Source organism: Cetorhinus maximus, chromosome 5 (assembly GCF_964194155.1).
Source record: "Cetorhinus maximus chromosome 5, sCetMax3.hap1.1, whole genome shotgun sequence".
NCBI classification, from domain to species: Eukaryota; Metazoa; Chordata; class Chondrichthyes; order Lamniformes; family Cetorhinidae; genus Cetorhinus; species Cetorhinus maximus.
In genome coordinates, this window is record NC_135883.1 from 140770987 (window position 1) to 140788555 (window position 17569).

Genomic DNA, 17569 nt, shown 5'->3' on the forward strand with positions numbered 1-17569 from the left:
TTGCTGGTCCCACCAAGAAACTCCCTTGTTTCCAAAGCTGCTTTTAGCTTCGTTGATCTGGGAACTGCATGAATAATTCAAAACCCTTATCGATGTAACTGTATACCTCCTGTCCTAACCAAAAACTCAAAGATGGATCATCCATTGTTTAAGTTTCCTCACCACCAAACATAACCTCATTATACAAACATTGAACTGCAATCGGCCCAGAAGACATTTCAACGATCACGCTCAAATTGTTTAATCCTTATATTGGACAGCAGAAATATCTGTTACTAATCAAAATATATTGAAAAAGCATTTGCACTATTCAATTGTTATATCAAAAAAAGGAACTAAAATGAAGAAAGTTGCCAGGGCATGATTGAATGGGAAATGTGATAGTTACAATGAAAAGGGACACAAATGTGATGATAAGAGCTTTTTAAATGTATTCTTTCACAGGATGTGTGCGTTGCTGACTGGGCCAGCATTTATCGCCCATCCGTAATTGCTCTCGAGAAGGTGGTGGTGAGCTGCCTTCTTGAATCGCTACAGTCCATATGGTGTAGGTACACCCACAGTGCTGTTAGGGAGGGAGTTCAAGGATTTTAATCCAGTGACAGTGAAGGAACAGTGAGATATTTCCAAGTCAGGATGGTGTGTGGGTTGGGGGGGAACCTGCAGGTGGTGGTGTCCCCATGTATCTGCTGCCCTTGTCCTTCTAGGTGGCAGAGGTTGCTGGTTTGGAACATTCTGTCGAAGGAGACTTGGTGAGTTGCTGAGGTTTGCAAATAGGATAGATGCATCCTGCATAAGATATTTAATAAGGTACAGATGTCTCCAAATCCTCTGACCTGGTGACAGGACAGATTGGAGAGTGGGACATGGAGGTCTGTGAACCTTAGTCACGATGCTCCTGATTTTCTGTCCACTAAAATCGATTCAGTTTTCTGCTGTGATTATATATAGACTTGGGTTCTTTTGTTTTGGCAGTGCAGTACCTGTAATGGATGGTGACAGGCAGCATTCAGTACCATGGATTCAATCAGGCTGATACCCCTACTGAAGGATTAGTGATGCCAATGCAAATTTGCTGAGTGATAATGAACAGTTGATTATCAGGGAAATGTAAAATCATCTTACATATTATGCAGAAATGTACTGTTGAAATGCTATTTTGCATTTTAAAAATTGACAAAAACATAAATCTCACAAGGGATGGCTTGAATCAATTTTAGACACCTGTTGGGAATGAGCACGATACAATCCACCATTTCCTTGCAAATGTGTATTAGCCTTTGAAATGCAAATAGTTCTTTGCGCCTAATGTTTTCTGCTTCAAAACAAAAAACAAAGAAAATAAGAAATAATTAACTGAGACAGGTGGCACAACATGTTGGTGGTTCAACAGGCTGCGCCAATGAATGGTGGGATGTGGGCTTGTGCCAGTAGTTTCTCACACAGCAAGTCCTCAACCTCCACTGAGCTGTCAGGGGGAGGGAGGGGGTTGAAACAGAAGGCAAACACTTTTCCACAAGGCACGGGAAAACAGAAAGCTTTATTAAGACTTCAAAAATGTAAAACATATCTACAAGGAGCTGGTGTGTTGTGTATAATGGGTCTGCCAGCCATCAGGAAGCAATTGTCCCATCTTTCTACTCAGGTAGGCCTGCATGAACCTAAAGAAGAAAAAAAAAGGCAGAAATAAAACAAAGTCTACTTAATACTAATTGCAATATAAGTGTAGATAGTTCTTTAAATAAGGCCTTAGATCTTTAAAGAGGCAAAGGATTTCCTTTCAGTGCCTGTCAGAACATTGATTGATAAGTTCGGTCCATTGCAATACAGAACTGATTAATGTTAGTTGCAGACTCTGGTTGTAGTACCAACACTTCAGTGATTCTATCACTGGGTCAAAATCCTGGAATTCCCTTCCTAACAGCACTGTGGGTGTACCGACACCACAAGGACTGCAGCGGTTCAAGAAGGCAGCTCACCACCACTGTCTGAAGGGCAACTAGGGACGGGCAATAAATGCTGGCCTAGCCAGCGACGCCCTCATCTCATGAATGAATAAAAAATAATACAGCACAGATACCTCCGTGGATAAATTTAATATGTTAATGTGAAATATGTAACTTTTTGTTTAACTCTTTTTTTGGATATTAGAGATAACCAGATTATGTAATTACAGGGTGATGAGTTTAAATGGTCAAAACTTGCTATAAGGTTGGATGTAGGAATTTATAATCAGGGAAAATGTTGACAAAAAAGCTGAGAAACAGAAAGTCATGTGGTGCAGACAGGAAGTTGTGTGTTGATATCAGATTTTTATGATACAGATAGATAGTTAAATTGTTAAATAATCCTGACAGCACTGGGATTGACGGGAACCAACATGATCTGATCTGACTCAGCAATAAAGATTAAATATGTGCGTTGCAGTGAACAATTATAAAAGTTCTCTACACTCTTCAACAGTCTTGAAGTGACCTTTCTAATTGACGGTTTCTGATTTAAACTACAATTATTTTGTTTCCTTTTGTAGGTGGCTGAAGCAAAACCACTTTTGATTCAAGCAGACGTAATGCAGAGAGAGTTGGAGAGCTGCCTAACACAGGAGTACACGGCTGAAAGTTTACCTCTTCTCCTCCACCAGGTTACATGGCATTTTCAATATGTAAATGATGCAAAGTGCTTCCCCCGCCCAATCCTCACCCTTTGTCTGCTGAAGGCACTGATTGTGTCTGTGTTGCAATCAGTGGGCACCAGTAACCCTCCAACATTTTGCTCAACTAGCCATGCTTTGTATATGGAGATAATGGCATAGTGGTATTGTCATTGGACTAGTTATCCAGAGACCCAGGGTACTGCTCCGGGGACTTGGATTTGAATCCCACCACGGCAGATGGTGGAATTTGAATTCAATAAAAATCTGGAATTAAAAGTCTAATGATGACCATAAAACCATTGCCGATTGTCATAAAAACCCATCTGGTTCACTGATGTCCTTTAGGGAAGGAAATCTGTCATCCTTACCTGGTCTGGCCTACATGTGACTCCAGAACAAGGATGGGTAATGAATGCTGGTGAGCAGTAGTATCTAAACTGCTGCTTCATCTGGGACAAGCTAACTTGGCTGATGTCACATCACAACACACATTCTATTTGCCTATTGGAGGAAACAAACAGCATAGTCAAAACTGCATAGCTTATTTTTGACTGTTTCTGTTAGTATGAGCGAAACTTAATGCCCCCACCCCTGAGAAGCGGGCTGGGAGACGGGGGCCTGCTGTATAATGAGAGGGAAAGGCTTGGGTTGCAGAGTTGGTTGCCTCCCTGACTGCCCCCAGTTAAGCTGGGGCTGGAGGTGTCATAGGAGCTTTTTCTTTATTCATTCATGCCCTTGAGAAGGTGTTAGTGAGCTGCCTTCTTGAACCACTGGAGTCCATGTGGTGTAGGTACACCCACAGTGCTGTTAGGAAGGGAGTTCCAGGATATTGACCCAGCGACAGTGAAGGAACAGCAATATATTTCCAAATCAGGATGGTGTGTGGCTTGGAGAGGAAATTGCAGGTGGTGGTGTTCCCATGTGTTTGCTGCCCTTGTTCTTCTAAATGGTAGTGGTTGTGGGTTTGGAAGGTGTTGTCTAAGGAGCCTTGGTGAGATCCTGTGGTGCATCTTGTAGGTGGTACACACTGCTGCCACTGTGCGTCGGTGGTGGAGGGAGTGAATGTTTGTGGAAGGGGTGCCAATCAAGTGGGCTGCTTTGTCCTGGATGGTGTTGAACTTCTTGAGTTTTGTTGGAAAGTGGAGAGTATTCTATCACAATCCTGACTTGTGCCTTGTAGATGGCGGACAGGAGGTCAGTTACTCGCTGCAGGATTCCTAGTGTCTGACCTGCTCTTGTAGCCACAGTATTTATAAGGCTGGTCCAGTTCAGTTTCTGGTCAATGGTAACCCCCAGGATGTTGATAGTGGTGGATTCAGTGACGGTAATGCCTTTGAATGTCAAGGGGCGATGATTGGATTCTCTCTTGTTGGAGATGATCATTAACTGGCACTTGGCAGCCCAAGCCTGGATATTGTCCAGGTCTTGCTGCATTTGGACATGGACTGCTTCAGTATCTGAGGAGTCGCGAATGGTGCTGAACATTGTGCAATCATCAGTGAACATCTCCACTTCTGACCTTATGATGGAAGAAAGGTCACTGATGAAGCAGATGGTTGGGCATAAGAGCATACATATTAGGAGCTGGAGTAGGCCATTCAGCCCCTCGAGCCTGCTGCGCCATTCAATAATATCATGGCTGATCTGATTGAGGCATCAACTCTACATTTCTGGCTATCCCCCATAACCTTTGACTCCCATGTTAGTCAAAAATCTCTCTACCTCTGTGTTAAAGATATTCATTGACCCTGCCTCCACTGCTCTATGGTGAAGAGAGTTCCAAAGACATGCAACCCCCTGAGAGAAAACATTTCCCCTCAGCTCCGCCTTAAATGGGAGACCCCGTATTTTTAAACTGTGTCCCCCAGTTCTAGTCTCTGCCTCAAGGGGGAAACATCCTTTCAGCATCCACCCTGTCAAGTCTCTTCAGGATCTTGTGTTTCAATAAGATCACCTCTCAATCGTCTAAACTGCAATGGACACAGACCCAGTCTGTCCAACCGTTCCTCATAAGATAATCCCCACATCTCAGGTATCAGTCAAGTGAACCTTCTCTGAACTGCTTCTAAAGCATTTATATCCTTTCTTAAATAAGAAGACCAAAACTGTACACTGTACTCTGGATGTGGCCTCACCAACTCACTGTACAACTATAGTAAAACTCCTCTACTTCTATATTCCATTCTCCTTGCAATAAATGACAACATTCCATTTGCCTTCCTAATCACTTGCTGTACCTGCACACTAACATTTTGTGATTCATGTACTCGGACAGCCAGGTCCCTCTGCAATCTCCCTCCATTTAAATAATATGCTGCCTTTCTATGCTTCTTGCCAAAGTGGACGAGTTCACATTTCCCTTCTTGCCCAATGACCAATTGAAGCCCTTAAGTGGCCACTTAAGGACCTCAGCCCACCACTGCTGGTATTCAACCAGCAACATGTCAGGGGCCAGGTGAGCCCTGGCGGGCATGCCTGCTTAGTGGAGAGGTGGGGGCTCTTACTTGAGCACCCTATCCCCTTTGGAAGGATCCATTAGCAGCAAGGGCTGCCTTCACAGGAAGACGCATCCCTGCCCTTTACACAGATCCCCCTCCCCACACCCTCAAGCGTCTGCCTGACTCCCGCGGCGATCCCACTCCACTTACCTGTGTCCTGGGGCTCCAGCAGCCAACATCCCCCTCAGGCCTACTGCAGTACCAGCAGTGACCACTGCTCCTGATAAAGCTGCAGGTACTGGAGAGCTGCTGGCCTCTGATTGGAGGTAGGAAATTTCACTTGCAAGTCCAGGGAACCCTGACAGCTACCAGCAGATTGACTGATTGGGATTAAATCCCGATGGGGCTCTTGGAAATAACTGCAGCAGGGGATTGCCACAGGTTCTCCAGTCAGTGGACTAGCCCATCACTCAGCAGGGGTGTGGAAGTCAGTAATACCAGGGTGCATGGAATGCTGGGAGAGGCAGATAGCACTAAAATAGAGAAAAGTAAGTTAATAGATGGTGTCAGAGTAAGGGAGCAAGTAATGAAGTCTAAATCAGGGTTACGCTGCATGTACGTGAATGCACGGAGTATAGTTAATAAAATAGGGGAGTTACAGACACAGATTGCCTTGTGGGATTATGATGTTGTGGCGATAACGGAGACCTGGCTTAAGGAAGGACGGATCTGGATGTTAAATATTCCTGGTTACAAGGTGTTCAGAAGAGATAGGAAAGAGAAAAAAGGAAGATGGGTGGATTTTTTGGCTAAGGAGAGTATTGCAATACTGGAGAAAGAGGATGTGTCAGAGTATTCAAGGACAGAATTGATTTGGCTAGAGCTAAGGAATAAGAAGGGTGCAATTACATTGCTTGGTGTAATGTAAAGACGACCAGCTAGTGGAAAGGATATAGAGGAACAAATCTGCAAGGAAGATTACAGAGAGGCGTAAACATTGTAGAGCAGTTATAATGGGGGACTTTAATTCCCCATATATAGACTGGGATAGTGGTAGTGTAAGAGGCAGTGAGGGATAAGCGTTCCTTAATTGTGTTTCCTACAGCAGTATGTGTCTAGTCCAACAAGAAAGGAAGCATTGCTAGACCTGGTTCTTGGGAATGAGGTGGGCCAAGTAGATCAAGTGACAGTGGGAGAACATTTTATGATCATTGTATCATAAGGTTTAGGATGACAGTGGAAAATGACGTTGGTCAATCCAGAGTAAGAATAATCACTGGCAGAGAGTGGACTTCAATGGGGCAAGAACAGAGCTGGGCCAGATAGACTGGAACCAAAGGTTGGCGGGAAAAACAGTAGCTGAACAATGGGCTACTTTCAAAGGGGAGATAGTTTGGGCACAGTCAAGGTATGTTCCCTCAAAAAGGGAAGGGTAGGACAGGCAAATCCAGAGCTCCCTGGGTGACAAAGGAGATAGAAATTAAGTTAAAGAAGAATAAGTGTGCTTATGACAGGTGTCAGGTAGCAAATACAATTGAGAACCAAGCTGAATACAGAAGGTTCAGAAGGGATGTGAAAATGCAAATACGAGAAGCAAAGAGGGATTATGAAAAAAGACTGGCAGCTAACATAAAAGGAAATCCCAAAGTATTCTATAAGCACGTCAATAGTAAAAGGGTGGTAAAAGGAGTAGGGCCAATCAGAGACCAAAAAGGGGATTTACACACAGGAGGCAAGAGGCATGGCTGAGGTGTTAAATGAAAACTCTGCATCTGTCTTTATCTACAAGGCAGATGCTGCCCAGGCCATGGCGATAGAGGAGGAAACTCAGTCAGTAGAAATGGTTAATTGGATAAGCTGTCTCTACTTAAAGTTGATAAGGCACTGGGACCAGATGAGATACATCCAAGAATATTGAAGGAAGTGAGAGTGGAAATTGCAGAGGCACTGGCAATAATCTTTCAATGTTCCCTGGATTTGGGGGAGGTGCTGGAGGGCTGGATAATTGCAAACATTACGCCCTTGTTTAAAAAGGTTGTACAGATCTGCCCTGCAAGTACAGACCAGCCAGTTTAACTTCAGTGGTGGGGAAACTTCTAGAAATAATTATTCGGGATAGACTTAATAGTCACACGGAAAAATGTGGATTGATTCGGAAGAGTCAGCATGGATTTGTTAAAGAAAAATCGTGTTTAACTAATTTGCTGGAGTTTTTTGAAGAGGTAACAGAGATGGCTGATGAGGGCAAGGCCGTTGATGTGTTGTGTATGGACTTCCAAGAGGTGTTCGATACAGTGACACACAACAGACTTGTGAGGAAAATTATAGGTTGGAATAAATGGGACAGTAGCAACATGGATACAAAATTGACTGAGGGATAGGAAACAGAGAGTAGGTTATTGGGTATTTTTCGGGCTGGAAGAAGGTTTGTAGTGGAGTTCCCCAGGGGTCGGTATTGGGACCCTTGCTTTTCCTGATATATATAAATGATCTAGATCTTGGTGTGCAGGGCACAATTTCAAAGTTTGCAGATGACACAAAACTTGGGAGAATTTTAAACTGTGAGGAGGACAGTGTAGAACTTCAAAAGGACATTGACACATTGGTGGAGTGGGCAGATAGGTGGCAGTTCAATGCGGAGAAGTGTGAGGTGAAACACTTTGGTACAAAGAACATGGAGAGACAGTATAAAATAAAGGCTATTATTCTAAAGGGTGTGCAGGAGCAGAGAGACCTGTGTGTATATGTACATAGACATAGAGCACATAGGGCATAGAGCTCACGAGCAGGGAGGTTATGATGAACTTATATAGGACACTGGTTAGGCCTCAGCTGGAGTATTGTGTACAATTCTGGGCGCCACACTATAGGAAGGATGTGAACGCATAGGAGAGAGTGCAGAAGAGGTTCATGAGAATGGTTCCAGGGATAAGACACTTATGAGGAAGGATTGGAGAAGTTGGGATTGTTTTCTTTGGAGAGGAGAAGGCTAAGAAGAGACTTAATAGAAGTTTTCAAAATCATGAGGGGTCTGGACAGAGTAGATAGGGAAAAACTGTTCCTGCTCGTAAATGGATCGAAAACCAGAGGGCACAGTTTTAAAATGTTTTGCAAAAGAAGCAAATGTGAAGTGAGTAAAAACTTTTTCACACAGCGAGTAGTTAGGGTTTGGAATGCACTGCCTGGAAGTGTGATGGAGGCAAGTTCAACTGAGACATTTAAGAGGGCATTAGATGATTATTTAAATAGAAACAATGTGCAGGGTTACAGGAGATTGGCACTAAGTTAAAATGCTCAGAAAGCCAGTGCAGACACAATGGGCTGAATGGCCTCCTTCTACACCGTAATAATTCTGTGATTCTGTGATCACCACAACATTAAATTCTGCCCTATGTTTCAATTTTTATAAGTTTATTCACGGGATGTGGGCTTCTCTGGCTGGGCCAGCATTTATTGCCCGTTCGTTGTTGCCCTTGAGAAGGTGGTGGTGAGCTGCCTTCCTGAACCATTGCAGTCCCTGTGGTGTAGGTACACCCACAGTGCTGTTAGGAAGGGAGTTCCAGGATGTTGACCCAGCGACAGTGAAGGAACGACAATATATTTCCGGCCAGGATTTTCCTGTCGGCGAGTAGGGAAGCGGGGCCCACTCGCTGACACGTAAAATAACGCCCCATTTAAATTTTCAGGTAGGCGGGGGGCTCAGAAAAATCAGCTGTGCACCTGCCGACCTGTCAATGGCCAATTGAGGCCATTGACAGAGTCACTTAAGTAATTAATGGAGCTGCCCGTCCAACCTTAAGGTTGGCGGGCAGGCCGGGAGCCCTGGCAGGCTTCAGAAAAAGCATGAAACCTCATCCACGGGTGGGATGAGGTTTCATGTAGGTTTTTAAAATTTTAATTAAAGTTGTTTTTAGAAGTTATAAACATGTCCCAATTCATGTGACAGTGTCACATGAGGGGACATGTCAGGGATTTTTTTTTCTATTTCCAATATTTTTTACAGTAGAGACGATCTCCCCGAAGCAGCACTTAGCCTCAGGGAGATGAGTGCGCTCTTTCGTGCGCATGTGTGAAAGAGCGCACTCTCGGGTTTAGGGATTCCCCCCTCCCCCGCCCGCACAGGGAGCGCTTCCGTGCGGATGTCATGCTGGGCGGGCCTTAATTGGCCCGCCCACGTAAAATGGCGGCGTGCCCCCGATCGGGAATGCCGATCGGAAGCACGCCTATGCGCGCCCGCTCTTCAACTTCCCCCCCGACAGGCGGAAAACCCTGGCCCTGAAGTCAGGATGGTGAGTGACTTGGAGGGGAACTTCCAGGTGGTGGTGTTCCCATCTACCTGTTGCCCTTGTCCTCTGGATGGTAGTGGTGGTGGGTTTGGAAGGTGCTGTCTGAGGAGCCTTGGTGAATTATGTTTTAATAAAAAAATGTTTAGCAATATGCTAGTTTTGGAAGCGTAATACTGGATATGAATTGCTGGACTGTTTGTTTTTATTAAGTGAACTATCTGCTATCCACAACAGACATTCATATTAATTTGTAAGCAATAAATTTTAATGCATATACTTCCAATTACAGCAGGCGATTATGTTTCCAACTCTGGCCTGTTGTGTATGACCACTTTTCTTTGCCCCATTATTTTTGTCTGACCTTTAGTTGCTAGTGCCCCAGATGCTGGAACTCCTATCAAAACCCATCTTTCTCTGCAGGCTCCTCTCTCCCAATAAAGCCCTCTTTAAAATCCATCTCTTTGACTCCGTTTTTGGCCACACCTCCTAAAATCTTCTTCGTTGACTTGGCACCCATTTTTGTCAGATTACACCTCTGTGAGTCATTTTAGGATATTTATCTCCATTAACACCACCATGTAAGTTTGTTGTTGTGGAGCAGTGGTCTATCTAAGGGAATGGAAAGGCTCTTCCAGGCATCCCAGGTTCCTAACTAGCATCTCCTGTGGAACAAGTACGGACTGGCTACTTTTTTTTATTCCTTTTTGGGATGTGGGTGTCACTATAAGGCCAACATGGATTGTCCATCCCTAATTTCCCTGGAATGCAACTAAGTAGCTTGCTAGGCTATTTCAGAGGGTAGTTAAGAACCAACCACATTGCTAAGGTTCTGGAATCATGTGTAGACCAGAACGGGCTGATTTCCTTACCCGGAAGGAATTCCGTGGACTGGATGGGTTTTTATGACAATCCAGTAGTTTCATCCAGTAGCAGCTTTTAATTGATTGACTTTAAATGCCCTAGTTGCCATGGTGGGATTTGAACTCATGTCTCTGGATCATTAGCCCAGGCCTTGTCCAGTAGTGTAACCCCAAGCTACCACACCCGGAACATTAACATTAACAGCCTCTCAAAACTTGTTACATATTTCACTAAAGAGGGGTCAAGGCAGATAAACAATGGGCTTGCACTTCCTCGGAGTAGCAATCAGCACCGGATTGCCACTCTGTGCCCAATTTCTTAGCTTAATTTTCTCTTGATCATACCTCGCCTGACCTTCCGACTTAGGTCAGGCAAGATACAGGTAGTGCAGCACATCCCCAGGGCCTAGCTTCGAAGTGCAGCTGAGTCAAAGGGAAAGAGGCCAGGCCCCCCTTTTTTACTGCACTAGCTGCCATAAACCAGGAAAGTTCAAGGTCCATTGTAACTTAAAGACCTTTGAGGAGGTAAGTGTCTAAGGTAAGTGGATTGGGTGCGGGGTGCGGGGGGTGGGGGGGGCGGAATTGGAGGTCGGCGGGAGGGACCGGAGCTGGGCAGGGATTTGGAGTTGGGGGTGATCGGACCCCGCCCCGGTGGTTGGAGATCCGGGGGGGCGGGGGCGTGGTTGGAGGTCGAAGGGTTGGTCGGAGGTCTGGGGCGAACGGAGGTGGGGGTGGGGAGGTTGGGGGTTTGGAAAGGGGATGTTGGGGGGGACGGTCAGAGATGGGGTGGTCAGAGGTGGGGCGGACAGCGGTCGGATCAGGCCTGGGGAATGGTCAGAGATCGGGGAGGGGTGGGGGGATGGGAGACTGGGGCGAGGTCAGGGGGGGGTCAGGGGTCATATCGTGCCTTGGGTGGTGGGGGGGGGGGGGTGCTGGGGGTGAGAGTTGGGCCTGGCACGGAGGGTGGAAGAGTCCCTCGGGGGTGGGCGGGAGTTCTGTGGAGGTGGGCTAGTTAGTGGGGTGTGGGGGCAAGGGGGACCTGGGGGATTGGGGGAGTGGAAGGGACCCGTGGGGGTGCTGGTCGGGGGTATGGGGGAAGTCCCCTGTACAATAGTTAGCCAGGAGTTAGAAGATGTTTTAGTCCTTCTAACTTTTTCTGGGTAGCTATTGATGTAACCCGGTCGGAACCACCCAAAGTTTGCAATTTAAGTAGCATTCTCGGATGGTTCCCGGTGCAGGGGAATTGCCCAGGGGAAGCTTGTGCTGCTGGATAATTGCCGTACTCCGAAGGGGATTCCCTAGTGTATCTTTGGGGCACCCTCACCCCAACATGAAGCTGGGAAACTCAGAAGTTACAGCCATTGCTTTCCCAATGTGGTCAGAGTTTCTTGTTCTGATAGTGAAATCTTGATCTATCACAAGTGAAGTATGATTGGTTGACCCTCCCTTCCTAATTCTGTCGAGTATGCATCAAATTAACCGCACTAACACTGAGATGAAAAGCATGATAAATATAGGTGCCTTCATCCCTTTTCAATAGCTTGTTTAAATCAGTTGCTGTTGTTTTCATTGAATATCATTCTTATCACAGTTTTTCACAGATCGGATGCACCAGTTAGTGCAATGCAAATATCTGCACATGCTCCGATGGAAAAGATTTTGTCAGCACACAAACATCATTGAGCAGGTTTATCCACTGTATAAGGTAGGCCACAAATTACAACCTTTGAACTTGTTCAATGGCAGCGCATGCCAGTCATCACAAACTAGGTCGTTGTAGCTTGAATACATATGGCATATTCCAAGGGACAGAAGTTGCTTAGGAAAGAACATCAAACAATGACTCTGGAAATTAATGATTTTATTGGGGAAGATTTTAATTCTATTGCCATCGCTAGTAAAAATTGACATTGCAGTGACAGTGCTTCAAAAGTAATTCTTTGGATTTGAAGCACTTTAGGATGTCTCTAATACGTGACAAATATTCTAATATTCTTTTGTTCTAAAAGGTGCAAATGCTGCTCATTGGTATGAAAACCTCATGATGATCTTATTAATCTCCCCCATTGGCAATAATATAAACTATTCAGGACGCTTCACAAGAATACCAATATAAGAGGAAAACAACTATTTATACTGTATGTGAAGGGAGTGCTGATTGGTTGGCAAGTGGCGTTGCCATGGAGAATGCACTAATGATGGTGACTAAGTTAACTGCCAAGTATTGTTTGAAATTTAATCCAGGCAGCTTGATCCTGACTGGACAAGGCATTGCCTTGAGTAATAAATCAGCGAATGGCTGTCACTTATTTTGTTTAGCTGAAACAGGAGCAATGTGTGTACATGTTCCTTCTGTCTGCAAAGAACAGGGCCCTGTGAATTAATATATGTAGCCTCCAGCACACGCAAATGTGCCACACTGTGAATCCGACTGACAATCTTAAATTGGTTGTCAGCGAAATTCTTAGCACACTGATTAAATCTAAGCTCTGCAATCCTGCCACATCCTATTTTGAATGGTGGTGGACAATTAAACAATTCACTGGAGGAGGAGGCTCCACAAATAACCCCATCCTCAATGATGGGGGAGCCCAGCACATCAGTGCAAAAGATAAGGCTGAAGCATTTGCTACAGCCTTCAGCCAGAAGTGCCGCGTGGATGATCCATCTCGGCCTCCTCCGGAAGTCTCCAGCATCACAAATGCCAGTCTTCAGCCAATTCAATTCACCCTACGTGATATCTAGAAACAGCTGAAGGCACTGCATACTGCAAATGCTATGGACCCTGACAATATTCTGGCAATAGTACTGATGAGTTGTGCTCCAGAACTTTCTGCTCCCCTAGCCAAGCTGTTCCAGTACAGCTACAACACTGGCATCTACCTGGCAATGTGGAAAATTGCCCAGGTCTGTCCTGTACACAAAAAGCAGGACAAATCCAACCTGGCCAATTACCACCCAATCACTCTACTCTCGATCATCTGTAAAGTGTTGGAAAGGGTCATTAACAATGCTATCAAGCGGCACTTGCTCTGCAATAACCTGCTCACTGATGCACAGTTTGAGTTCTGCCAGGGTCACTCAGCTTCTGATGTCATTACAGCCTTGGTTCAAACATGGACAAAAGAGCTGAACTCCTGAGGTGAGGTGAAAGTGACCGTCTTTGACATCAAGGCAGCATTTGACTGAGTGTGGCATCAAGGAGCCCTAGCAAAACTGGAGTCAATGGGAATCAGGGGGGAACACTCTTCACTGGTTGAAGTCATACCTATTACAAAGGAAGATGGTTGTGGCTGTTGGAGGTCAATCACCTCAGCTCTAGGACATCACTGAAGGATTTCCTTAGGCTAGTATCCTAAGCCCAACCATCTTCAGCTGCTTCATCAATGACCTTCTTTCCATCATAAGATAAGAAGTGAGGAGGTTCGCTGATAATTGCACTATGTTCAGCACCATTTGCGACTCCTCAGATACTGAAGCAGTCCATGTGCAAACACAGTAAGACCTGGACAATACCCAGGCACACAAGTGCCAGGCAATGACCATCTCGAACAAAAGAGAATCTAAGCATTGCCCCTTGACATTCAATGGCATTACCATTGGTGGGGATGGACTACCGCAAGCCTACCATCACTGGTCAATATACACCTTGGGATTCTTGTAGTTCCACATGCTATAAGATTGGTCTTACTGGCAACCTTGTAAATAAGGCCCAAGTGATTTGCTCACCATGCAAGCTGGCTGCTGAAATAGGGCGCATCAAAATCATCAGGCAGGATAATGGCTACCCTGATCAGATCATTTCGCACCGTTTGTCACGCAAACTCACAAACGGGCCTATGGCTGTCACTTTTGGCTCTGAAAAGTGCCCAGTCCACCTCAGATTACCCTGGAAGGGCAAGGTATCTCAAAAATTTGAGCAACAGGTGAAGCTAGTTGTTTCACGCTGCTACTATGTAGTAGCAGCACGAATGGTATTCGACACTAACAAGATGCTGCTGTCAAGCCAAAAAGATGTTCTGCCTATCACACAAATGAGTAATGAGGTATATGAATTTCAGTGTCAGTGCGATGCTAGATTTGTAGGTCATGCATCCCAAAGGCTGGCGGATTGTATCAAACAGCTTGTCTCAGCAGCTGTTTGTAATGAGCAGGGTACAGATCGTACCCAACCAGCCCGTGCTTGCAAAACTCAAAACACAGTGTCCAACACAGTGTCCACAGCGATTCCACGATTGGACAACATTTGCTAAATAATATTTAAAATGTTATAAGAATTATGCTGACAACTAATTTATGATTGTCATTCGGGTTTTGCATTGTGGCGCATTTCTGTGTACTGGAAGCTGCATATATTAATACACAGGACCCTGTTCTTTGCAGATGGAAAGAACATGCACACACATTATGCCTGTTTCGGCTAAACAGAATAAATGACAGCCATTCGCTGACTCATTCCTCAGAGCAATGCCTTGACTAATCAGGGTCAATCTGCCTGGTTTAAAGTTCAAACAATGTTTGCAGTTAACTGTCAGTCACTATCACTGGTGCATTCTCCATGGCAATGCCGCTTGCCAACCAATCAGCACTCTCTTCACATACAGTATAAATTGTTGTTTTCGCCTTTTTGGTATCCTTGTGAAGTGTCCTGATGAATACAAGACGAAAAGCTTAGACATGCCTCTTTTTGCAGCTATACTCAAGTTCTGTACTATCAAATTACTATTTATCAACTATTCATATCACATCGGTAGAGAGGGAAGAGGGACATAGCAACCTTCCTTTTCAGATTTTAAAGTCCTACTTACCAGGTACACATACCCCAGTTACCTCTGCCTACCTCTGTCTAAAATATGAGGACAGCAGCAGGGCCCCTGGCTGTGTTTGAATGGGGGTCACCTTTGTTTTGTTCAGCAGCTAGTTTCTTCTCAGGATGGCAAGAAACTTTGTCAGATGAGAAAGGTCATTTGACCAACTTAATTCATCCAACTAGAACAGCTCTCTGCTGCCCTCATATTGCTGCATCTATTTATTTTTGAAGTAAGTCCAGAGGTTTTGCTTCCACCACTCTGTCTAAAACTTAATTCCAAGTGTTGACCTCTCTTCATGGGCTGAATCTTCCGCTCGGCGTGTGGAGGCGGGCCCAACACACCGACGCGTGAAATGATGCACGATGATGTCCGGCATGCATCCCGACATCATCGTGATATTTCGTTCGGCGGGCGCGCGTCAGAGTTGGCTACGTGCCCGCCGAAATGTTAAAGGCCTATTAAGGCCAATAAGGAGTCAATTGAAGTACTTTCGAACACTGCCTGTCCAACCATAAGGTTGGTGGGCAGGCGAAAAGCCCGAGCAGCCTTCGCGTTTTTCAGGAAACTTCATCCACATGTGGGATAATAAATAAATACATTTTCCCAACTTCACAAACATGTCCCAACTCATGTGACACTGTCACATGAGGGGACATGTTTGAATAAATTTTTACTTCGTTCATTAAAATGTTTTATAATCTATTCAATCTCCCTGAGGCAGCTCCGTGACTCAGGGAGATTGCTGTGCTCTTTCGTGAGCATGCGCGAAAGAGTGCAGGCCCCAACTCCCCCTCCTCTCCCCCGTCCGCACAGGTAGTGCTGAGCGCTAGCGGCCGTGCGTTACACTGGGCGGGCCTTAATTAGCCCGCCTGTGTAAAATGGCAGCACGCAGCTGATCACGGGCAGTGACCAGCTCTGCACCCGCCCCCGCCCAGCCTGCCCGCCATGTGAAAAATCCAGGCCAAATGTGAAGAAGAACCTCTTGACACCAGTCCTAAAGTTACCTCTCTCTAGTGTCTTTTTGTTCTACTCCCACTGTTTAATTTAAAATAATATTCTGGATTAACCTTTTCCATAAGATTGGCTCTCTTGCACATCTCTAAGATACCTTCTTTCTGGAATGAGAAGCCCAAGATTCTCCTGCCTTTCCTCATAACTAGCATCCCTGTCAATAGAGATCACCTTTTCTTCAATTTTTGCTTTGTTTCTTGCCCTCCAGAATTAGACATATCAATCAATGCCTGACCTTGGCCAAAGCACCAAATAAATTTGAATGTGATACGGCCTGGATTTAGCTGGAAAAACCAGCACAACTTCTGTCAAGGTCCTCAAGAAATTAACTTCTTCACAAATCTGGACTGAACCTTGAGATTCCTACTATATTATGTGGTGATCTAGTCAGCTTAAGGCAGTTCCAAACATAAGATGTTGGTTGTCTAGTTTATCTGTGACTTATTAATGGTTAGCAGCAGATGTAAATGTCTTAGAAGAGACAGAATTCTAGACAACGATGGTATCAAGGAAAGGGATCCACAGGCAGGAGAAGCAGTGGACAGAACTTCATCGTTAGTATCCTATGCAGAGTTTTTAGATTGGTACAAATCGTTGAGATGCAACAGTTCTCATTTTCTTGAAAGCAACATGGAAGTTCAACCTTGGAGCTTGTGTGAAGATCACGTGGACTTTGGGCTGACCTTCGAGCTTGCACTTCTGGTGCTTGTATTTCTGGTGGTATGACGTAGGCTTCCTTGACCCCAACTGCTGCAGTCGTTGTGGAGGCTCATTTAACTTTCCTTTTCTCCACATTGCAGAAACAAATTTCTCGTATTATGAAGGAGTATGATGACGCTGTTCAGAGGGCTCGGAGGCTTTCAGCAGCCAGAGAATGTCTTTTAACAGAAACAGGGAATGCCAGTAAATTTGTGACCCAGGAAGACGTGGTCATCTACCTTCAATGGTTGGTGTGCCATTTACACTCCCTGACAACTATCCATGGCTACTTGAGGGTAAGAAAATAAATTAAGATGTAATAACTAATCTGCTTGACTGTAATTCTGTTACACACGTACTTTGCTTAGGTGTATTTTTAAAAAGTGTAGCCATTCCATTTATTTTTATGTGGAAGTCTGATGGTTCATTTTAATTATTCATATTTCGGGGTTTTGTACTAAACGAATCTCTGTTAACAATAAAATTGCAAGAATATAGGTTAAAGTTTTCAGGCAATTCAATGAACTATCTAGAAACTTTTATAATGATTTTATAATGACAGTTTGGTGTAAAGCTAAAGTCTTTAAACTAACTCCTGAGGTATGCATCTGAATTTCATTACATAATGTGGCCCAGAATTTCCTTGAGCTAAGTGCAATATCCTGAAAAATATACAGAGAATATATAGTATCTGAATAATATGGATGCGTTTAAAGTGAAGTTAGACAAGCATTTGAGGGAGAAGAGAATAGAAGGTAATTTTGCTGGAAGAATGGGGAGAGGCAATATAAATAAAGAGTACAATTCTAAA

General features: G+C 44.7%; 1 protein-coding gene across 1 annotated transcript in view; it reads left to right on the plus strand.

Moving 5' to 3' along the window:
• Nucleotides 1-17569, plus strand: part of ccdc162 (coiled-coil domain containing 162) — a 271702-nt gene that overhangs the window by 10954 nt on the left and 243179 nt on the right. The window contains exons 4-6 of the mRNA XM_078542866.1: nucleotides 2531-2641; nucleotides 11829-11942; nucleotides 16860-17054. Of these exons, the coding sequence (XP_078398992.1) occupies nucleotides 2531-2641; nucleotides 11829-11942; nucleotides 16860-17054 (420 nt within the window). The remainder of the gene's footprint in view (nucleotides 1-2530; nucleotides 2642-11828; nucleotides 11943-16859; nucleotides 17055-17569) is intronic.